This window comes from Nematolebias whitei, chromosome 5 (assembly GCF_014905685.2).
Source record: "Nematolebias whitei isolate Nwh7 chromosome 5, NemWhi1, whole genome shotgun sequence".
NCBI classification, from domain to species: Eukaryota; Metazoa; Chordata; class Actinopteri; order Cyprinodontiformes; family Rivulidae; genus Nematolebias; species Nematolebias whitei.
The window spans coordinates 16,678,518-16,701,722 of NC_056502.1; the positions used below are offsets into that span (position 1 = coordinate 16,678,518).

General features: G+C 39.5%; 2 protein-coding genes across 3 annotated transcripts; both read right to left on the reverse strand.

The window, feature by feature from the left end:
* Positions 1–434: 434 nt before the first annotated feature.
* LOC119410003 (complexin-3-like) lies at positions 435–3,751 on the reverse strand. The gene is made up of 3 exons (XM_037676905.1): positions 3,525–3,751; positions 2,083–2,170; positions 435–653 (listed from the first exon to the last, which is right to left on the reverse strand). The coding sequence occupies exons 1-3, from the start codon at positions 3,749–3,751 to the stop codon at positions 435–437; spliced, it is 534 nt and encodes a 177-aa protein (XP_037532833.1).
* Positions 3,752–13,166: 9,415 nt separating this feature from the next.
* clk2b (CDC-like kinase 2b) lies at positions 13,167–22,519 on the reverse strand. Of its 2 annotated transcripts, none has more exons than XM_037676907.1 (11): positions 22,460–22,519; positions 20,096–20,186; positions 19,955–20,021; positions 19,740–19,856; positions 19,498–19,664; positions 17,700–17,794; positions 14,011–14,140; positions 13,851–13,933; positions 13,699–13,778; positions 13,527–13,617; positions 13,167–13,438 (listed from the first exon to the last, which is right to left on the reverse strand). In XM_037676907.1, the coding sequence occupies exons 1-11, from the start codon at positions 22,517–22,519 to the stop codon at positions 13,256–13,258; spliced, it is 1,164 nt and encodes a 387-aa protein (XP_037532835.1). In that variant the 3' UTR covers positions 13,167–13,255. The 2 variants fall into 2 exon arrangements, with proteins under 2 accessions (XP_037532835.1, XP_037532834.1); XM_037676906.1 differs by having other exon boundaries at positions 22,454–22,519.
* Positions 22,520–23,205: the final 686 nt, after the last annotated feature.

The following is a 23,205-nucleotide window of genomic DNA, read 5'->3' on the forward strand; positions in this document are numbered from 1 at the left end:
ACATAGATTCACAGGGTGGCAGCACCACAAACCTTCAACTTCTAACTTTAATTATTGCAGCATTTTATTAACATTTTAGAAAATTACTGTCAAGATGAGATGATATTAGAAAACTCGTTACCTGGATTGTTTTTATGTTACTTTTCTCGTGTGATAATGCTTCAGTTTGTCGTGCGGTCGGTGTTTCTGCCTCGACATGAAAAATAAATCCTGCAGGAAACAAAGTTGAACCCTCATTTTGGACTCGCAGCATTTAACAGATATTTTCTTACATCGTTGGAGTCACAGTCAGCAGACTGCAAACACTTTTCAACAAATAATTGTCTTTCGAGTAAATTTCATACAAGATATTACCTTGATTGGCCATTATATTTGATTATTTCCAAGTAAAAAAAAACACTAAAAGTTGTCAGTATGCCAACAGGTACCATTGATCACATGACTCTACAAGAGTCTCCTGAAGTGGGTGTGGGCGTCCTGCTGGGTTTCCTCCCTGTAAACACGGCCGTGCTGAAGCTGAGGCCTTGGAAGGCGCTCAGCAGGTTGAAGCCGTCGTCCTTGGCTTTGGTTTCAGGATGAATAATCTTCGACAGCTCGTGGGGGAGCCAGACTTTACCGCCAACAGACCTCAGGTGATTTGTGTCCTTTGGGTCCTGAATCATCGTAGCAAAATATAAACAGGAAAAGAGGTCAAGATCACTATATATATATATATTAAAGGACTCGATTATCAAAATTACCTCTAATTAGAGTAAGATTCAGGAACCTAAAAGGAAATGTTTAAATTTCAATGTGTACAACAAATGAATAATTAGATCAACTCTAAAATCTGTTGAGGAATAATGTAAAGAAATAAAATTGGCCACTCCAGGAGGTTTTGGACCCAGAATGCAGAAAAACACGAGAACCTTGAAAAAGGAAAGTTTTTTTTATTAAACTATCAAACGCGATCAATAAGGCGAATTCTTGGAAACAAGGAGGACCGAGACAGCACGTTGCACGCATGATGAGGAGCTGAGGAACAGTCTGAAACTCTGGGAATATAAAGACAAGACTAGGGAACAAATCCAGAGCAGCTGGCAGGTAGACAAAGAGCAGCAGGTGAGTGTGGGCGGGGCAGGGATCACAAAGGAGCAGTGGGGAGGTGACAATAACAAACAAGTAATCAGAACACAGAAATGACAGAAACCCCAACTATAATACAGACTGCATTTTTATATCACTTCTATATACTTTTCATTTTATATCAGTGTTTATTGTTGTGATCTGTGTTCTTTGTTTAAAACAGGTCTCTTGTAAATGAGTCCTCATGACTCAATGAGACTAACCTGTATAAATAAAGGTTGTATGAATGAATGAATGGTCACAGGTGAGGATTTTACACATTAAAACGATCTGAGTCAGCTGTTTTCAGGTGCCCTGCAAAGATCCACCTGTAGAATATTTATATTTAAATGCAACACGAGGTGAAAAGATGCTTAAATTAGTTTGTTATTTATAGAGCATGGGCCAAAATCTATATTGACTGCAGACATTTTTTTTTTTACTTTAAAATGTCTGAAAAAGGCTTTTTAGACTGAAAAGACGTCAGAAAAAAATCTGGTTAAATTTGGTGTAAAACGTGAAACTTTTAATGTTTAATCCCAGATTTCACTCTGGACTTTTTAGACATTTACGATCACCCACCACCATGAAAGACAAGTGTGTGTTCATTTGAATGTCTGTTAGTGAAATATCTCTTTAACCAGTGGACGGATTTAAATTAAACTCTCAAAAATTAATTAATTAATTAATTGGATATCCTGATGCATGCTCAATGAATTAATGGATGTTTATCCACAACTGATTAACTTTTGAAATCAAACTAATGCAAGATGGCTGCCACAGCTAATCACCCTCTGCAAACACAAAAATGGTTCTATTACAGCCAGTTTTACAGATTTTCGCCTCGTTGTACCTTTGGCATCCAGAGTGGACGATGCGCGCTCCTTTAAGGAATGGCCACAGTCGGTGTGTGTGTTGAACACTGTGTTGTGTTTTATTTGCACAGGTAAGTTATTATTGTCTGTTGTTCCTACAAACCTCAGCGAGCTGATATTTGCTCCTGAAGTGAGCTCTCATGGCTGCTCTCTGTGCGTTTTTCTGAGCGTTCGCCGCCTCCCGCAGCTTCCTGTAAACACAAACGCACCTGAGTTGTCACAGGCTGAATTCAGCAACACAAAAACACTCTCAGCTGCACAGACGTACGAGTCGCCTCAGCTCATTTCAGCCGCCTCCTCTGAGAACGTCATGCTGAAGAGGTTTGAGTGGCACTTTGAAAAATATATAAACTCAAAACGCGTGTGATTATACAGTTAAGTGTTGCTAAATTTGAAAACTGCTCAGAAAAGTCATACATTTTATGTTTCAAAACTCTTCTCCTGAATCTTTTCTGATTTCTCTGTTAAATTTCAACCCAGTGTAAGAATCTAAAAATAAAAACATTTTGTGTATGTTTAAATTTGTTGATAAATCTTTACCCAAACATTTGTAAGACCAAATGTCAGTGGTATGACTTTTATACTGATAAAATACAACTAAATAAACAAAAACAGTTAGAAACCATTCAAATGTTATGATTTTTTATGAACCCGTCTATTGAATTATAGTAAATAAATATTAAATGAATGTTCATGTGTTCAGCAAGGATAGGGATTCTGTGTAAGGGTTATGAAGAAACAACATCTTACCTGTTGTAGATGTCTTGACTTAACTTAGGAGAAATTGAGGCTAATTTAGACCAGATTTGATCAAACTTTACATCACCTTCAGTTTCACATTACATTGTTTTCCCAACAGAAAAATGATATTCCTAAGAGACGCACTAAAACTATAGCCACTGCTGTTATTTGCATTTGGAAATAGCCGAAGCTTTCTATATAAATGACAACAAAATGTAGGTTTGTGAAATGCAGCTCGCATGAAGTGTTAAAAAAGTTATGAAAGAGTTTTAAAATGGCAGCAATCCTCTTTAGCCTTAGCTGTCTTTAAAACTAGTTGTTAATAAGTCAATCCGATCAAAATTAACCTCTACTTCTCCAAAATAATATTGTTTAAAGAGCTATCTACAACAGGTAAGATATTAATTGTTCATAACCATTCCACAGAACTTCATTTCAATTATGTAAACCATTGTTTTAAGAAAAGATTTAAAAATCTGGAAATGCAATCTACAATTTCCAAAATTAAACTTAGAACTAAAAAAAAATCTGCGTTTGTCCTTTTTTTGGATCACACAGAAAATTATCTTCTAAAATATTAAAGCAAAGGCTTAACTTTAAAGAACTCTAAGGTTTGGTTCATAGTATCAAGTTATTATTAACAGTGTTAGCTGTTTATTTGACAGATTTAAAACTCAACATAAGTTTTCAAACAAAGTTGTTATTGCTGTAGACAAAACTCAAATATTATAGTTGCTAAATTGCTTTTATGTATTTATTAATTGCTTTATGTTTACGCTCTCTTCCTGTTTAGTGTTCGCTTGCCTTTCTTTCTCCAGGTCGGCCCGGTACGACAGAACGACTGACGGCTCTCTAGGTTTTGGACCTCGACAAGGAGGGGTTTTCCCAAACACGCTGGTGTCTCCGTGACCCCTGCCTCTCTTCCTCCTGCGTTTGGCACACAGCCTCTTCTCCCTCGCTCCCGTCACACAACCAGTCAACTTCCTGATGGGCGTCTTCAAACATTTCTTTATTCTCACTGCGGACTCCATGACACACGGCAGCTCTGGGGACGAAAGGTAACAAGCGCTCCCCTACGTTCTGGACAGGTGACGGGTGGAGATGTAACAGCCTCCTCCTCCAAACATGTTGTGTTGCTCTGACAGGTTCACGCCTCGCAGTAATTCAGGCTGAGACCTACCAAGGACAAGGACGGCAGTCAGACGTGGCTCAGACACTCTGATTCAGCCTCACGCACACAGACACAGGCTTACTTACAAACGAGGCGTTTATCATCTACAGAAGGGTGAGGAGGTTATTACGAGAAAGCTGGAGTCTAAACAAGGCCAAAAAGTGACGAACGTTCCCCTGCAGATACTACTCAGGCTATTTATGGGCCTGTTTCATTCACAGCAGTGGCTCAAGATCTACAGGTTTCTTACCCCTGCAGCTGCTCAGACTTCCTGCAAGCCTTCAGCTCCACCTGCAGACAGACTCTGATCCAAACCGAACTGGACTGGAGAGAAAACTCCAGAGTGGACGTCACCCGTCCTGTTTCTGTGTCCAGGTTTCAACCTTTGCTGCCCTCATGTCTCCCCCCTCAGACTCGCTGCACGCCTCACCACCTCCAACCCTTCAACTCAGATTAGAGGATTTAATGAGGGGAATCTTGTTAGCTGCGCAGGGAGCGCACGGAGACACTCACGTGTTCGTGAAGATTTACAGGCAGAGGCTGACATCATGTTGAGTGATGCACGGGCAGCGCAGGCCTGACTTCAGATCAGTTTTCAGTCAGGGAGCTGGGAGGCCATTAGAGGACAAACACAGGTGAGGATCTGAAAATCAAACTGATCATCTGGAACCTTTTTGGACACCAATGTTCTATTCAGCATATTTTTCTAGAAGGAAAGGTGTAAAAATAAACAAGAGATAGCATTTCCTGTGAAAATGCAGTGAATGCTTATTGTAGAAGAACTTACTGAAAAACAGCTGAAATGGAAGAACAAGACTAAATTAGCAGAGGAACGCAGAAAGAACACATATGTGCTGAATTGGGTTTAAATGAGCAGAAATGAGCCCAAAAAATTTGGAATTTAGCTAAAAAAAAGCTGAAATTAGCAAAAAAAATTGCTGAAAAGTCAGAAAGAAGCTTAAACTACTAGAAGGAAGTGGAAAGATGTGAAATGAGCTAAAAAAATGTGGAATTAGCTGAAAAAGATTAAATTAGCATAAAACAGCTAAATAGTAGCTGCAATCACTTAACCTAATTAAGCTGAAAGGAGCATAACAAGCCAAAATTAGTACAAAAAAGTTAATTAGGCTGAAGGTAGCAGAAATTACCACAACACTTGAATTTATCAGAAAAGAGCTGAAATTAGCTAAAAATGCTAAAAAGGTTGCTGAAAAGGTATAAAATGTTTGAATTACTAAAGAAAAAGAAATCAGAAAGAACACGCCCAATTATGCTTAAAGAAACAGAAATGAACACAAAGAAGTGGAAATTACCTGGGAAAAAAAAGCTGAAATTAGCACCCCAAAAAACACAGCTGAAAGTAGCTAAAAAACAGAAGGAACCTTAAATTATCAGAACGAAATGGAGAGAGCATATTTTGCTGAATTAGGCTGAAAAAAATTTTAATGAGTGCAAAAAAATGTGGAATAAGCCAAAAAAAGCTAAAATTAGCATAAAAATAGTAGTTGAAATAGCAGAAAAAGCTAAAACTTCTACAAATAAGCTGAAAAGAGCAGAAAGAAGTTAGAAGCACAAAAATGTTGTAGTTAACAAAATAATATAAAAGGATTACAAAACAGCAGAGAAAACAGCTAAAATTAGCTGAAAGTAGCTGAAAAAATGTTAAAATTTATACAAGAAGCTGAAAGAAGCTGAATCAGAACAAAATGTGAAAGGAGCAGTAAAAGGGTGTAAACAGATCTAAAGATTTGAAGGATGAAAAATGAGCTCAATTCATTTTCTATCAGAAAAAAAGGGCAGAAAAGGCTAAATATTTCAAAAAGACCAAAAGTCATAGCACCCTTCTTAATGAGCTGAACGTTCTGATTTATGATTTGTTGAAATAGCACAAAAATTGTGGAATGAGAAAGATGCTGAAAAACATACGGAAGAAATTGGATCTCAATAGTGAATGCTTCACAAACATTCACACTATATCAATAGAAGTACAACAAACCAGACCCTGGGTGATGAGGGTTCTGTCTAAAACTGGAAAAACTTGAAATTACTGACAACTTGACTAAAATATTGAAATGACTGAAGGAGATATTTGTGTTTGTGCTTTTGCCAAAAACACAAAACATAAATCCTGAAGTGTTTTCAGCACCTTTTATCTTCCCCTCTGCATCAAATACAGATGTGTTTTCAAGCTGTTGCAACTTTAAACCCTTTAAATTAAACAAACACACGCCGACACATTTATGTACGTGTTTGTTTCAAGGCGACTAAAAAGGAAAGTGTCAAAGCTTCATAAAAATCTGTTCCGTCCTCCAAATATTTAGTGTAATTTTGCCCAAAGTAGAGTAATCTGTCATAAAACTACACTCATGAGGAGCTTGTGATATACCTCCACCTGGAAGTAACTTTAAATGCAACGCATGGTTAAAACTGATTTATTTATGCTTCATGTTCTTTTGTTGTAGTGACTTCATCCACAGGTACTCTGTTGTTTTTGTGGTAAAACATGTTTAAAGAGAGAGAAGCTGCTCAGCAGGACTCGAACAATGACGGAGAAAGTGAACAATTACTATTTTTAAAGCACATTTAAACCCAGCAGGAGCTTCCCAAATGACATGATTAGGACCAAGTAATTGAACTAAGTGTGAACTGAAAATGTGGGTGCGCACAAACACACAGGTAATTACACGACTGCCTGCTTTTCATGGAAGTGACTGCTAAAAATATGACAAGTTAGAAGATTAGTTGGTCTAAAAGGCTCATTTTAAGAAGAGGGGAGCAGATATAATATTTTTCCATGATCACTGAACCTTTAAGTTTTAATTGTGACCCTGAAACGTATAAGAGCGGTTTGTTGGCAGAGCTGAAAGAGCTGCGAGCTGAACAAGGCCGGTGAAATAAGACGGTGTGTCCCTCGAGAGCCGGAGTAATCAGCCTGGTTTTAAATTGGATTCTGAGGTGAAGACTACAGCAGAGAGGACGACCCTGGAAGTGAGAGGTGTTTAAAGTACAGTTTTCTGATTTGACTTCCTGTAAATTAGCGGGCAGCACGGTGGTGCAACTGGTAGAGCTGCTGCCTCTCAGCGAGCAGGTCCCTGGTTCAAACCCTGGTCCGGGAGCCCCTCTGGGTGGAGTTTGCATGTTCTCTCCGTGCATGCGTGGATTTTCTCCGGGTACTCCGGTTTCCTCCCACAGACCAAAAACATGTATGTTAGGCTGATTGGTAACTCTAAATTGTCTCTAGGTGTGAGTGAGAGAGTGAATGGTTGTTTGTCTCGTTTGTCTCTATGTGTCCCTCTGATGGACTTGTGACCCATCCAGGGTGTCCCCCGCCCCTCACACAGTGATTGCTGGACATGGGCACCGGCGACCCCTGTGACCTAAAATGGAAGAAGTGGGTAAAAGATAACGGATGGATGGACTTCCTGTAAATTATTTGAAATAAAATCAAAGCTCCAGTTCTGTTTTATTTGATCTTTCCTGCAAATCTGCTGCATTTTTAATTTTTTCTTTTCCCTCTGGCCAAAGTTTGCGTTGATAAAAAGCAAATAATAATTAGGTATGAGAGTGGAAACACACAATTAAGTTCCCTTTGGTAGTTTTTATGAGTACTACATAGATATTTCTAAAGGTTTAATCATTCAGAGACATTATTTAAGCCTTTTTTAATGATTTTTTTGTTTCTATATTGCCTTGTTTGTTTTGGACTTGCTTGCGTTCACAAGAAATTCCCCAAATAAACTTGTAAAGCAAATTTATATAAAACAAAAATTCACCAATAAGGCATAGTGACCTTTTATAAAGAATATAGTCTTCTGTAAAAATATATAGTTGTGAAGATTAAAATGTTTTGCATGACCCCTTCTACATCACTAAAAAGTATATTACAACCTTTTCAGACTTTAAAAACATTATTTAGGATTTTGATTAAAATAGGAACAGTACCGTATATCGTTCAGTAAACAGTCAGGGACCATGACGCTTCTGCTAGAAAGTAATAACTCATGCTCAAAATAAAGAGCAGACCCGACTAAATGTGTTGGGCCTCTCTGCACACAAACTGTGCATGAATGTTTGTTTTCAGTCCTCTTGATCTGTCAGGGTACAAGTTATCAGACACCATCAGTGACGTCAGTTACAATGTCTCCTTTTATTTGACATTGATAAAACATCCATCTGTTATTTTTACCTGCTTCTTCCTTTTTGGGTTGTGGGGGTCACTGGTGTCGAATCGATATCCAGCAGTCACTGTGTGAGAGGTGAGGGACACCCTGGACAGGTCTCCAGTCCATCACAGGGACATTCACATTCTTACACCTAGGGACAATTTAGAGTTACCAAGTCTAATATGCATGTTTTTGTTCTATGGGAGGAAACTGGGGTACCAGGAGAAAACCTACATGCAAGGAGAGAACATGCAATCTCCACCCAGGAAGCCCCCACCCCCCAAGCTGGGATTTGATCTGGCGACCTTCTCCCTGAGAGGCAACAGGTCTACCATTCATTCATTCATTCAACCTTTATTTAAACAGGTTAGTCTCGTTGAGTCATTGAGGACTCATTCTCAAGAAAGAGACCTGTTTTAAACAAAAGAACCACAGATGAGGTACCATCACAGACATTTACACCTCCGATGCAGGAAGAGGGCCACCTGCATCACGAAGGACCCCACTCATCCAGCACACACACTTTTTGCCCCGCTCCCCTCAGGAAGGAGGTTGAGGAGCATTAAGTGTAGAACCACTAGACTGAGGAACAGCTTCTACCTGTTAGACTCATGAATCTCTAACCAGGACATTCACTGTGAAAAATCACATCATGTTGCTGCTGATCTGTTTCAATGTTGATGTGTTCATGCGTGCTCATCTGCTCACACAGACTCATGCTCATGTTCGTGCTGTTGTTCGACGTAATGTTTTTATGCTATTAGTGCTTAGTGTATTTTTAGTTGATTTTTTTTAGTTCATATCTTAGAGGTTATCATTGTTTTTCTTTTACATTTTTATTGTTGGATGTGACTGGGACCCTGTGTACATAATTTTGTTCCACCACATGTGGTGCGAACGACAATAAAGAATCTGACTCTGACAACAATAAACAGTCATAAACACATATAAAATGAAAAGCAAATAAAGTAGTGATATAAAACAAAATTAAAAACAAGCTACATTATGAAATGGGGTAAAATCCCCAAAACAGAAACATGTCTGCAGTGATTTTTGCATTGCATACCAACTGCGCCACCGTGCCGTCCATAAATAAAACATAAAAAAAAAAAAACAATTCGGTATCTTTAGTCATTGCAGAGGGATATCAGGGGAAACGCATCACCTGTGTGTTGTAGTGTTGAGTCAATAACTGTTTGTGTAAAATATATTTTCTAATACGTCTGGTAAATGTGATGTATGCCTCTAATGACGTACTTTGACAATTAACTATGTTTTTATAAATGTGGATGACTTCATGCAAGTGTTCACTTTTCAGGCACAAACACTCCACTTTACCCAGTCCTTTGAATTCACTCAGATTCTTCCCCTCTGCTGTCACTGTTTGGTGCTTTAAAACGATCACAATTTGAGCAACAAATTGGGAGATTGAGGCGATTTATTTAATTAATTTTTTCAACAAATGGTAGGGGACTGGTGTAGATCAGTGACGAAACCAAAAGTGAAGTGAATCAGAGCGTACATGTGTTTGTAACACATATCCCCTTCATCATTTTGACAATTTAATCTAACTCACCTGCTGCTTGTTGCTCATTTTTTCTGTTTATTGACAGTAGACTGCTTCACGTGAGTTCAACAAGGATGGTGTGTCACGTGGTTGATGCTGATCCACAACAGAATCCTCTAAGTGGCTCTGCGCCATCAGTCTGCATAGAAGCTCTTAAATTACACACACACCATAAAGCTCACTTTTAGGTCCTCCTGACCCACATTGACCCTCTAATTATAACAGTTGCCTGACACTAATCGAATCTTTCAACGTGATTTTAACACATTTGTTTAATGACTGACCCGAGTCCCTTTATTGGAACTGTGTCAACAGAAGCTTTAGGTCACCACAACGTGAGTCATACAAGTACTGACACACTCATGATCCAGCACATTGGCTGTGGAGGTCAGAGAAGGCGTTCGGGTCAAAGCCTAATTCGGATTTTAGAAAGAAAAAAAGGCCTAACTCACTCATGCACTCATGTCATGGTGAATTACCTCAACGCATGTGATCACACACGTGTGAGAGTGTGCACTCACAGTAAGCACACGTATGTAATGCAACAGTCTCACAAATCATTCTTCATTTTCCTTTAATTATTTTAACGGGGTAGTCATTGATGCAAGCTAAATGCTCACATCTAAATTTCTTACAAGAATTTTAAATTCTATCATTTATCATAACTTAAGCGCATCTAAATTTTTACATGTCGTCTTGGTTAAAACACATTGTAACCTTCAGTATTGTTGGAGCCTGAATACCTGTCAGCGTCCGGCTCTGAGTGCATCTTGAGGTCCAAGAGGTCTTGGTGCCTTCCTGCACCCACAGGTACAAAGAACTGGACACAGTTCAGATGCAACTCGTGGTTCTGATGTTTATCATACTGAGACCGCTGAAATGATGCTCAGCAGAACAAAATACACCTGTTTTCCAGTTTAATTATTAAATGGACTATTTATGTAGCACCTTTCTATCTTATCGAGATACTCAAAGCTCTTTACAACACAATCTGTGACCTCATTTACCCATTCACACAGCACTCTACTAGATCTCTCCAAAGAATAATCAGAGCTTTATCACATTCATACACCGATGGGACACACATTGGAGGCAATGAGGGGTTCAGTGTCTTGCCCAGGGACACTTGGGCATGTGACTGCTGGTGGAGTCGAACCCCCAACTCTTGCATTGGAGGATGACTGCTCTAACCACTCAACAGCTGCCTGACATGTTAGACGTGAGATCTAAGAAATGATCCACACTAAAATTAATTTTTGGCTTTCTGTTTACACAAATTATCTGGCTGTATATTTTTTTCTTTATGTATTCTAAATGCAGACTTTTGATTTATGTCCCTGATTTAAAAAAAATAAAAAATATGAAATGGTTGCACCAGGTTGTCCAAATGTGACAGAAACAACATTAAAACAACTTGTAACTCGGTTTGCTTCCTAACAAGACTCCTGTGTTGAGAAAACATCTCCATACTTAAATCTTGGTTCATGCTCAGAAACTGGACGAAACTGGGTTTGACGTGCTGAGGAAGACGATTACAGACAAACATTTAGACACATTTGCACAAATACACTTACATTCTCTAAGCTTCTCTCAGCTTTGCCAAGGCTGCAGAAGAAATCTGGCAGACGCACGCTCCTGTTCAGCCTTGTGACTGTGCTCTCTGCTGAGCTGCACTCCATCAACATGCCAAAGGAGGCCTGCAAGTCAATGGCATTTACATGAGCTCTGTGTGTGTGTCTTTGTATATGTTACCTTGTAAGGCCCATTTTTCCAACACATACTACACTGTGAGGACCAACTGCTCCTTTTGGGGCCCAAAGCCCAGGCCCCATAAGAAGTGCCATTGGTGGGTTAGGTTTAAAACTAAAGTATGAATTGAGGATGGGTTAGGGTTAGGGTCAGGCTATAAAAAATTAATGGAAGTCAATGCAAAGTCCCTGTAAAGATAGAAAGACAAACTTTTGTGTTTGTGTGGGGTGTGTGTGTCACTCTGAAATGAACTGAACTTGATGATCCACCAATCAAACAAATAAACAGAATTTATTATTTGACCAAATATATCATTTTGGTACAGTTTATTATTAAAAAAAAACAACAACAAAAAAATTGAAAACAAATTTTCATCCTAAAATCACTAAGAATACCAATATTTTAGTGTTCCTTTCTCTGAAATGCGTGGCATTCATCCAAAACAGCAAATACTTGATGTTTACTGCATTTACTCCAGTTTTAGCTTCTCTTCTTTGGCTCCCTGTCAAATTCAGAATAGAATTCAAAATCTTACTTCTAACCTACAAAGCCCTCAACAACCTAGCTCGTCCTATATTACAAATCTTATTGTTCCATGTTTTCCCAACAGAGCACTTCGCTCTCACACTGCAGGCTTACTTGTGGCTCCTAGAGTTTCCAAGAGCAGAACAAGAGGAAGATCTTTCAGTTATCAGGCTCCTCTCTTGTGGAACCAACTTCCAGTTTCTGTCCATGAGGCTGACACATTGTCCAGTTTGAAGACTGGGCTCAAGACTTTCCTTTATGATAAATCCTATAGTTAGGGTTGGCTTGTTATGCTGCTATAGGCTTAGAGTACTGGAGGACAAATTGACCTCATTTCCTTAAATAAATTGTTAAAATTTAATAATTTTCATTTGATATTATCTCTATCTGAACATGTGATTCTTGATCTGCCATTGTGTATCTGTTCCTACCAAACAGAAGGTTGAAGCAGGTGGCCGTTTGTCCTGAGCCTGGTTCTGCTAAAGGTTTCTTCCTCATGAGGGAGTTTTTCCTTCCCACTGTCGCCTTCATGCTTGCTCAAGATAGGAGTCTGCAATGAAGTTAGACTCAAAGCAGTCTGCTCCTCAGATAATTAATGTTATTAACTTACTTTGTATGTACATGAATGTTTCTGTTCAGTGCCCTGAGATGACCTCTGTTGTGACTTGGAGCTATATAAATAAACTGAACTGAATTGCATTTATATATTTAAAAACAAAACTAATGGCAATTACTTTTCAACCGTATTGCTGATTTTGTGTCTTATATCATTTTAAACATGCTTGAATTATATCCTGGTATCTAAATAACACACTGTTCACACTTTTGAAGTGAGCCTGAACTTGGATAAAAAGGGAGAAATGTTAAAACTTTAACTGAAGACTCTGCAACCTGATTTTTTGTGTGCTTATGTAAAATAAGCACAAGTGAGGAACAAATAAAAAACTTCTAAATAATAAGTAAACACATTCATGTTTGCATAACAAATTTGGTTCATTAATAAATTAAAGAGGACACAACTTTCTTAAAATGCAGTAATTTCTTTTTCTTTTCATTATCTCAATGAATTCATGAAAGGCTTGAGCATTTTTCTTTTTAATTTTGCAAACAACTTCATTTTGCCGTCAGATATTAAAACGTCAGTTTTTCTGTGGGGTTGTAAACTCCGTGTTCAAATTGAGGATTCTCATAACAGCACTTACTTTTTTAATTCAAAATATTGAACTCCCTGCTTAATTGGCTGCCTCTCCATTCATTTAATCTCACTCCTAGTTTAGTTTTAAAGTGCACAGGGTTTGTTGTGAAACCACAAAGGCTTGCAAACACGCTGGTCCTCGTAGGATCGAATAGCTTCTCTGTGTTATTTACTTTTGTCACAGCTGTTTCTCCATATTTGAGCGTTTCCGTGACGACTGACGGGCAGGAAGAAGGGCTGCTTCAGAGCCGAGGGAAGAGAGATGCGTTCCAGGGGCTCGTACTCCAGCATCTTCTCCAGAAGGTCAAAAAACTGGTGATGCTCTCTCCCATGTGATAACAAGTAGTTCTGGGAAAATCAGGGAACAAAGAAGATACTTTGATAAAAAGAAGTGGCTGTTTCTGATGTTCGCATGTTCGCATCCTCCTCATCTCACCCTGAAAGGTTTGCATTTGGATTTGACAAAGCGCCCAGCCTTGGAGCATTCAATCCAGTCGAGACGGCCATGATAGAAATATCTCTGCTTCCTAAGGGGAAAATAATTACCGGCTCTTCAATAAAAACTATCTGCGAGTGTTTTGCATTGACGGGTTGCAGCAGCCTGTTACCTGCTTCTCTGAATCATTTGTAGAGGAATCGGTCCCCCTACTCTCTCCATCATTGCGAGATGTTCTCTACTGTCATGAGTCTGGAGAGAAAAAAGTGAAGACGACAAAAAATAATAAAGCTCACTGCACTTTTCAATTTTTGTATGTGTTACCTGGAACAGTGTGAAGCCTTCGTAATATTCAAACAAGATGCAGCCGATGCTCCACACATCACACGGGTGGCTCCAGCCCAACTCTGCAGGAGAGGGGAAGAGTTGAGTCAAGCCAAACAACGCTGGCCGTTACCTCCCAGAGCAAATCAACATCTCCTACCCAGTATGACTTCAGGAGCTCGGTAGTGACGCGTGGAAATGACAACAGAGTGGTGTTCGTGGTCAAAGGTAGCACTGCCAAAGTCAACCAGCCGCACCGTTGTGTCTTTTATTCTCCTTTCATTACATTTCTACATTTAAGACAGACATAAACAGGAAAAAAAATAAACTTATTAAGTTACAGACAGATAATTTAATAAAACACTTCAATTAACGTGAAAAGTGATTCAGGTACAAGCAGCTGTCTCATTCATCTGTGTGCCTTTAATATGCAATAGAAAACGTGAAAAAAAATGTGTTGTTTATTTTACAAAGACATGGTCAAATATTTGGACAGGTTTGTTGCCATCTTGTTCAACTTTACATCATAATCATGTTTGAAATTAAGTGTTTGACCTTAATCACAGGTGCCTCCAAGCTTTTCATCAGCCTACTTAAAGGGAACAAACATGTTTGTGGTAGTTTTGTATTGTTGTGTTCACCGCACTAAACATGTTGCAGAGAAAGCAAAGACCAGAGCTGTCTGAGGAGCTCAGTGAAACAATTATAGACATCCATGTTCAAGGTAAAAGCTTTAAGGCCTCACCAAGCAGCTTCACGTTCCTCTGACCACAGCTGCATCATTAAAAAGTATGAAGGCTTGAGGGACTGTGGCCAACCTCCCAGGGCATGGATGCAAGCAAAAATGCATCCCCAGGTTGATCAGATTGAGTTCAAGCTGAATCTCAAGGTCTCAATATTAATCACATTTAGAATCATAATGAGCTCAATGAAGAAAACTCAGGAGACTCCACTACTGACAGGAAAGCACAAGAAGCAAGACAGGAATTTACCAGCGTGTTGACAATGTCAATGCGTGTAGATGCATGTATATTAAAAAAAAAATAATAATAAACTACGATGATTTTTTAAATAAATTTTATCAACAATATTGACAATACGAGGTTGTTCCACTGAGATTAATGAACATGTCCAGCGGTCTTCCTGGATAAACATATGATTACATGTTGGTAGCTCACATTTCTACTTGGATTAATTAACATCTAAATGGGCAAACATGAAGCATTTGGTCGGGTTGTTGTGTCATCAGTAATCGCCTCATTTTCAGCAGCTTCTGTCCATTTACAGAAGTGCTTTCAGCCTTTGCTGAGCCTCTGCACATTTTTATATAAAAATCAACCCTGTGGCACACTACCAATAAAAAATGTTACAACATGATGCATCCAACAATGTTCAGTCAAGTCATCTGGACAGTTTCTTTTGTTGCTGAGACGGTTCGTCCTTCATCCAAAGGACTTCTTCAGTCTGAGGAGCCATCCATCCATCCATCCATTTTCTTTACCCGTTTGTTCCATTTTGGGTCACGGGGGTCGCTGGTGCCCATGTCCAGCAATCACTGTGCGAGGGGCGGGGTACACCCTGGACGGGTCGCAAGTCCATCACAGGGCCACATAGAGACAAACGAGACAAACAATCATTCACTCTCTCACTCACACCTAGGGACAATTTAGAGTTACCAATCAGCCTAACATGCATGTTTTTGGTCTGTGGGAGGAAACCGGAGCACCCGGAGAAAACCCACGCATGCACGGAGAGAACATGCAAACTCCACCCAGAAAGGCCCCTGGACCGGGGTTTGAACCAGGGACCTGCTCGCTGAGAGGCAGCAGCTCTACCAGTTGCGCCACCGTGCTGCAGTCTGAGGAGCCCATCAAACCAAACTGAATCCCACAAACAGCTCACTCCCGAGTGGAAAAAACAGTTTGCTGGTGATAAGATGGCCTCCGGGTCCCGCCCTCTCCCCCGTGAACTTCTCTAAAGGCAGCCATGCCAAAGTGGAAGCACAGAGATGCAAACTCTGTGAGTTTATCACCAGCAAACTGTTTTATATTTCCACTCTGGGAGTGAGCTGTTTGTGGGATTCAGTTTGGTTTGATGGGCTCCTCAGACTGAAGAAGTCCTTTGGATGAAGGACGAAACGTCTCAGCAACAAAAGAAACTGTCCAGATGACCCGACTGAACATTGTTGGATTTATATCTGGATTAATGAGCATGAACTTTGGTGTTTTGAACCACTTTTAAATGATTCAGCATAATCTAAAAACAGCACATACGCTTCATTTACAAGACGCCCCGGTCCAGGACTGAGACGTGTTTTGATCACCTCGATTCATTCAGAAGACACACCGAGGCAGCAAGGAGGGTCAGAGACAGCCTACCTATGATGCATCTGTGCCTCCAAGTCAGGTACTAACAAGGCAGCAGGCCGACGACGCGTGAAGGAAAAAAAAACCTGCGGAGCTGCGGCTCAGCAATGTGATGAACTGATGGCACGGACAGTTCGCTCATGGGATTAAACAAACAGATTTCATTACCGAGGGAATATTGATGATGACGCACAGCTACTTTGTAGTTAGTTTTAAAAAGTACAAACTGAACCACTAAACTGAGTTAATCTATTATATTAAATGACAGAAGGGAGACGTCCGACACACATTGAATGCATCGCGCTCGGCTTCAGCCAAGAGAGTTCTGCTCCACTCCACTTTAGTTCCACTCAAAGCTCACATCTGAGCGGGATGTGGCGGCTTCATCTGCGATTTATAAAAGAATAGAGGAAGCTTAAAGATTAACTGGTCTGTGCGGCCGTTTTGTGGAACCGTCTTCAGGAAGCGTGTTTCACCCTCTGTCTGTAAGTTAAATTTGAATTGACAGAGTCTGGTCAAAAGGGCCTGTCTTGTCTCTCCAAGTGGGCCTGTTTACATGAACACAAAGCTGATAGAGGAATTGAAGAAAGGCACACATGAAGCTCTTTCTCAACAGTTCTCAGTCTCTCTCTCTCTGTTTTTAGTTTTTATTGTAGTCATGTCTGAAAATCTCAGCACTCATTCATATGTTGTGGAAAATGGGTGCAATGCTGAATGAATGGGAAACTCTTGAGCAGCAGTCAACCACAAACTGCCTGAAAGTAGATCATTTAAGTTTGGCTTTAAATGGTCTTGTCTTAGTTCAGTAAGTTCCTACAGCTCCTGCAAAGTCATGTCCTTTCTAAAAACTGTTGCTGAGCTGTATGGGTCCTTAACCCAGAACTTTGCCCAGGGCTCAATCTTCATATCCCTACTACCTACTACTGCCACCTGCTGGCAACAAATGCCAAACCCTTTGCAGTGACTAACGTTTTGGTCCATCCATCCATCCATTATCTTTACCCGTTTATTCCATTTTGGGTCACGGGGGTTGCTGGTGCCCATGTCCAGCAATCACTGTGCGAGGTACACCCTGGACGGGTCGCAAGTCCATCACAGGGCCACATAGAGACAAACGAGACAAACAACCATTCACTCTCTCACTCACACCTAGGGACAATTTAGAGTTACCAATTAGCCTAACATGCATGTTTTTGGTCTGTGGGAGGAAACCGGAGTACCCGGAGAAAACCCATGCATGCACGGAGAGAACATGCAAACTCTACCCAGAAAGGCCCCTGGACCAGGGTTTGAACCAAGGACCTGCTCGCTGAGAGGCAGCAGCTCTACCAGTTGCGCCACCGTGCTGCCCCCGTTTTGGTCCAACAAAGTGAAATTAGACAATATCCTGTGGCACACCTGAAAATCGCTCATGGCGGACTGGTGCACCACGGCACAGTGGTTGAAAACCATTGATTCAAATGATCATGCAGGTGTTTCTCACCTTCTCTGTGTTGTAGATGACAGAGTAGTCAGCGTTGACAAAGAGGATGTTCTCAGGCTTTAGGTCAGTGTGAGTCAGCTTATTGTCATGAAGAACTAGCGATAAGAATAAACAGTTAGATTTATTTGGAGTTAATGCATTTCTTTGGTGATTTATTATTTTATTATTTGGTGGGAGGATGAGCATTGTTGATTATTTTTATCTTCTGTTAAATACCGTATTTTTCGGACTATAAGGCGCACAGTTTTATAAGGTGCAATATAAATGAACAGGTCTGTTTTCAAACATAAGGCGCACCGGATTATAAGCATTAAGCAAAACAAAGCAGTCAGATAAGTCAAACTTTATTCAACTCATTCACAATAGCCACATAAAATTGGTTTGAGGTCACTAAGCACAACCAGAATTAATACATAAGGTGCACCTGATTATAAGACTCACTGTTGATTTTTGAGAAAATTTAAAGGATTTTAAGGGCAACTTAGAGTCCGAAAACTATGTTTTTTTATTTGTATTGCTATGATTATGCTGTGGTTGGTTGAGCGGTTAGAGAAGTCGTCCTCCAGTGCAAGAGTTGGGAGTTCGATTCCACCAGCGGTCGCATGCCAAAGTGTCCCTGGGCAAGACACTGAACCCCTCACTGTCTCTGATGTGTGTCCCATCGGTGTATGAATGTGATAAATCACTGATTATTCTTGTAAATATGTTGTAGAGTGCTGTAGGAATGGGTTAATGAGGGCACAGATTGTAAAGTGCTTTGAGTGTCTTGATGAGATAGAAAGGCGCTCCCACTCTCCTCAGGAAGGAGGTTAAGGAGCATTAAGTGTAGAACCACTAGACTGCGGAACAGCTTCTACCCTGAGGCTGTTAGACTCATGAATCTCTAACTAGAATAATCACTGTGAAAAACCATATCATGTTGCTGCTGATCTGTTTCATGTTGCTGCTGATCTGTTTCAATGTTGATGTGTTCATGCGTGCACATCTGCTCACAGACTCATGTTCATGTTTGTGCTGATGTTCAATGTTTTTATGTTATGAGTGCTTAGTGTAGATTTAGTTGATGTTTTTCTTAGTTCATATCTTAGATGTTATTACTGTTTTTCGTTTACATTTTATTGTTGATATAACTGGGACCCTGTGTACATAATTTCGTTCCACCACATGTGGTGCGAACGACAATAAAGAATCTCTGTCTCTGTCTGTCTATACAAGTACAGTCCATTTATCATTATCTAGTTGTCATATTCTTGTTTTTTTGCTTGTTGTAGCAGTTGTGCTCCACAGTTCTTGTTTCTAGCTTCCTACTTGTATTTTGTTAGGAATCAGCACATCTTTTATCACTCAGTTATCATCAGACTAGTTTAACTAAAATACTGCATGTTAAAAACACATAAAAACCTTGAAAACAACAATAATAAAATGGAACAAATACAGTTGGAGTACATCGGGGTTCACGTCCTCTTTTTTTGTATGTTGCAACCATTGTATGTACTATGACTTTCTATCTCAACATTATGAATTTAAACAAAAAAACTTTTTTTTTTTTCTGATTGGCTCTAAGATTGTGTTTTACATTCATGCATCAGCTCTAACAATCAAAATTCAAACCTGATTGTTAATCGCTGCCTTAGCTGTATTTCAGTTCTACTGATATGACATGGCAGGTTTGAAATAAAACCCCTTCAGGTTGTATTTGTTAGTGGAGCCGCTGTAAACAATCTGTTTAATGTCGTCTCTGACACTGATGAATAAAGCGTTCCTGCGCAGTCAGTGCGACGTCGTGTGAGGCACTCACAGCTCACAGCGTCGCAGATCTGGCTCGCCATGTGTCGGATTTGGTTTACTGGGTAAGGGAGGAAGTTGTTTGATTTCAAAAAGTCGAAGGTGCTGAGAGACAGCAGTTGGAAAGAGATGCACACGTGGCCGTAGTAATTAAACCAGTCGAGCATCTGCACACAGTTGCTGAAGGAGACAGAAACACAGGACATGAAACAACAGGGGCCGTCACGCTGGCGCTGACCAGCGTTACAGACTCACCGCTTGTTGTGAGGGTCCTTCACCCTGATCTTCTCCAGCACATTGATTTCCAGTTTGGCTGTTTCTCTGTATTTATCCAAGCTTTTAATGATCTTCAGCGCGATTCTCCTTCCTTCTCTGCGTGATTAAATAATCTGTTTTATAAAATAAAATAAAAAAAACAACAACCTCGTTTCACATTTTGGTTCAACTTTTTTTTAAATCACACACTTTACCTGTCGTGGTCTAAACACTGCACCACTTTGCCAAACGTCCCCTCACCCAACGTGTCGACGATCTCATCTGGAAAACAGTTTCAGATCAAATAAAGCTGGATCGTTCCTGGCAGCACGTCGTTCTTCAGCACAAACACCTACATCTGTCCTCCAGAACGTCCCCACTTTTGTAGATTAGGTGACCATTTTCAGTGTCCCGCTCGTTTTTGCCTGCAGATTCTCTGCTGCTCCTCTGTAAACAAAAGCAGTAACATTCATGATAAGTAAAGCTAAACTACAGAAATTACCACATCGCCCTTAAACAAAAACATGGACTGCTTAGACCTTCAGATAAATACTGACCAACAAGTTCCAATTGTAATGAAACAAACATCCCATGAATAACATCTTCATATTCAGAAAAGACGCTTGATAAAGTGCATATGAAGACGGTAAATTAATGGCAAGGTCATCTGTAAACATGAATTATTATCTTGTTAGGGGGCTGTAAATATAACTACCGGTAGATAAATTGCATTTCCTGCAAAAAGGCAGTGTGAATGCTTATTGCTAATGAACTTGCTGAAAAAAGCTGAAATGAACTAAAAACGTGCTGAAAGCTAGCTGAAAAGGAAGAACAAGCCTAGGTTAGCAGAAGAAAGCAGATGAACACATTTGCTGAATTTGGTTTAAATAAGCAGAAATGAGCACAAAACGAGTAAATTAGTTATAAAAGCTGAAATTAGCAACAAAAAATAGCTGAAAAGCAGCTAAAACGGTAAAAAGAAGCTTAAATTACCAGAAAGAAGTGGACTGAGCACAAGTGTGCCCAATTAGGCTGAAAGAAGCAGAAATGAGCACAAAAAGTGGAAATTATCTGAAAAAAGCCTAAATGAGTACACACACACACACACACACACACACATACACAAAACAGCTGAAAGGAAGCTAAAAAAGCAGAAAGAAGCTTAAATTACCAGAAGGAAATTGAAAGATCAAATATTTGCTGAATTAGGCTGAAAAAAAGTTAAAATAAGTGCAAAAAATGTGGAATTAGCTGAAAAAGCTAAAACAAGCATAAAAACAGCTAAATGGTAGCTGAAATAACAAAACAAAAAAAAAGCTGAAACTTGCATAAATAACATAAGATGAAATTAGCAGAAAGAAGTTAGAAGCACAAAAATGTTGTAGGAGAAAGAACCTAAAATGATCACAAAATAATGAAAAAACAGCTGAAAGTAGCAGAAAAAAGTATTAAACTGCACAAGGAAGCTGAAAGCAGCTGAGCCAGAACAAAATGTGAAAGGAGCAGTAAAAGGTTGTAAACAGATTTAAAGATCTGAAAGATGTAAAATGAGCTCAATTCATTTTCTATGAGGAAAAAAAAACCCGACAGAAAATGCTAAATATTTCAAAAAGCTAAAGTTGCACCAATACCAAAAGTCACAGCAGGATTGTCCTGAAAGAGCTGAACGTTTTGATAAGATTTGTTGCAATAGCACAAAAACTGTAGAAAGAGAAAGATGCTGAAAAATGTACGGAAGAAAAATGGATCACAATAGTGTGAATCAGCGCCATAGAAAGAGAGAGTTGCAACGCTCTTTGAACTCGCCGATACGCGGTCACATGGTTCATGCAGCTCTCGATAGTTCTAATCAGCTCATCCCTGTCAGCCAGTTTGAGCGGCTACTGGCGCAACACAACACAAAAATCTACTTTTCTTACTCTGCTTGCTCTCTTTATACGGCTCTGGTGTGAATGCTTCATAAACATTCACACAACTAGAACAATTTAGGTTAACTGTGATGTTAATTCTAATTTATTTAACTCAACAAAGTCACACAGAAAAGATACACAGCTGCAACTGAAAACATGTAGTCATTAAACTAAATCCTTTTAATATTAATTTCTGTTTTATCCTCAAAAACAATTTCAGAGAAGCAATCACTACCAGATTTATCTGGTTATTTACATTTAAATATATCATAAATACAAACTAGAAAGTGTCTATTTTAGTGTGTATTTTTCAAAATATATTTTAGCAACTAAAATAAAATTGCACAATAAGGTATGATGAAAGCTGAAGATCCTGTTACATATTTTTAATTCTTGCAGATTTCTGTGAAGTGTACAGTGTGTTAATAGATTGTTACTAAAATAAATTACTTTTGTTTGAGAGATCATTTTTTAATTGCAATGGTTTTAACGTCAAAGTTGGGTTACTTCTTAAGGATTTTTTTTAAAATAAAGTTAAGAAAAGTACAAGCAATTATTTGAGCATACTCATTTGAGATTATCTGCATTTATCAACTCGGTTCTGCATTTTATCCTCAGAGGAGTTCTCTCCAAAGGAGGTCAAGAAGACTTCTGATCTCTTTGGAGATGAAGAGACTATTCCCATCCACATTCTTTTAATATCAGAAACTTGTGAGGAATTCAAGCCACTAACCCACATCAAGACTGCTTTTAAAGCTGAAGGGTGGGCAGATAAAACAATAAATCAGACCGACGGATACTCACAGATACGCCGAGACAAACGCAGTCCAGAAACGCCTTGAACAGAGAAAACAGCTCTTTCCTCCCCATCACCCAGGAGCGTAGAATCAATCAAAGAAAGGTCGAGTTCAAGTAGGAGATGCTGATAGAGGGACGTTCCTTCAGGGTGAAAAAGAGAGGTAGTTAAAACAGCAGCAGCAGGTTAGCTGTAGCGTACCAGAAGCTGTGGAGAGAAGAGGAACTGAGCAGAGGTAGCACCAAGAATATGAAATCAGTGGCATAGACGGAAAAAACCCCGTAGAGGACATGGAGATGTGACAAAGTAAAAAATAGCCTGCAGTGTTGTCAGCAGAAACCTGAAGTGAAGGAAAGACATCTACACGGATTCACCTCAAAACCAAACAGAAAGAAAACAAAACATTAAAACCACATTTTAAAAACTCAGAAAAAGAAAAGTTAAACTCAAACGCCACCAGAAGTGATGATGACAGCAGAAGTTAAGACAAACACAGAAAGTGACGGGCAGAAACGAGACTGCAGACGCAGAGAGGGCAAGCTGAGACACAAGCTAATAATAAACGTGGTCACAACCCCCCCCCCAAGAGAAAGTCTTTAGAGGAAAATAAAGATGTGTGAAGGAGGAGAGAAAGATCACGTTTCAACTTAAATACTCTCTCCACTTCGCACCTCCAGTCGGTTTAATGAGCGACGGAGAGCAGATAAAAGTTTTTATTTTGTTTTAAAGGAACAGACAAGTTTCATTACAATAAAAGTAC

What these genes read in the sequence shown, in the direction of transcription:
- LOC119410003 (XM_037676905.1), bottom strand. Translation starts at nt 3,751, where the DNA reads ATGGAGTCCGCAGTGAGAATAAAGAAATGTTTGAAGACGCCCATCAGG. An exon ending in GCCGACCTGGAGAAAGAAAG is followed by an intron (nt 2,171 to 3,524) that starts GCAAGCGAACAC and finishes TTGTGTTTACAG; the next exon opens with GAAGCTGCGGGAGGCGGCGA. An exon ending in GCAAATATCAGCTCGCTGAG is followed by an intron (nt 654 to 2,082) that starts GTTTGTAGGAAC and finishes ACGATGATTCAG; the next exon opens with GACCCAAAGGACACAAATCA.
- clk2b (XM_037676906.1), bottom strand. Translation starts at nt 22,519, where the DNA reads ATGGGGAGGAAAGAGCTGTTTTCTCTGTTCAAGGCGTTTCTGGACTGC. An exon ending in GCGTTTGTCTCGGCGTATCT is followed by an intron (nt 20,187 to 22,453) that starts GTGAGTATCCGT and finishes TTTTGTTTACAG; the next exon opens with AGGAGCAGCAGAGAATCTGC. An exon ending in AAGGACCCTCACAACAAGCG is followed by an intron (nt 19,665 to 19,739) that starts GTGAGTCTGTAA and finishes TGTCTCCTTCAG; the next exon opens with CAACTGTGTGCAGATGCTCG.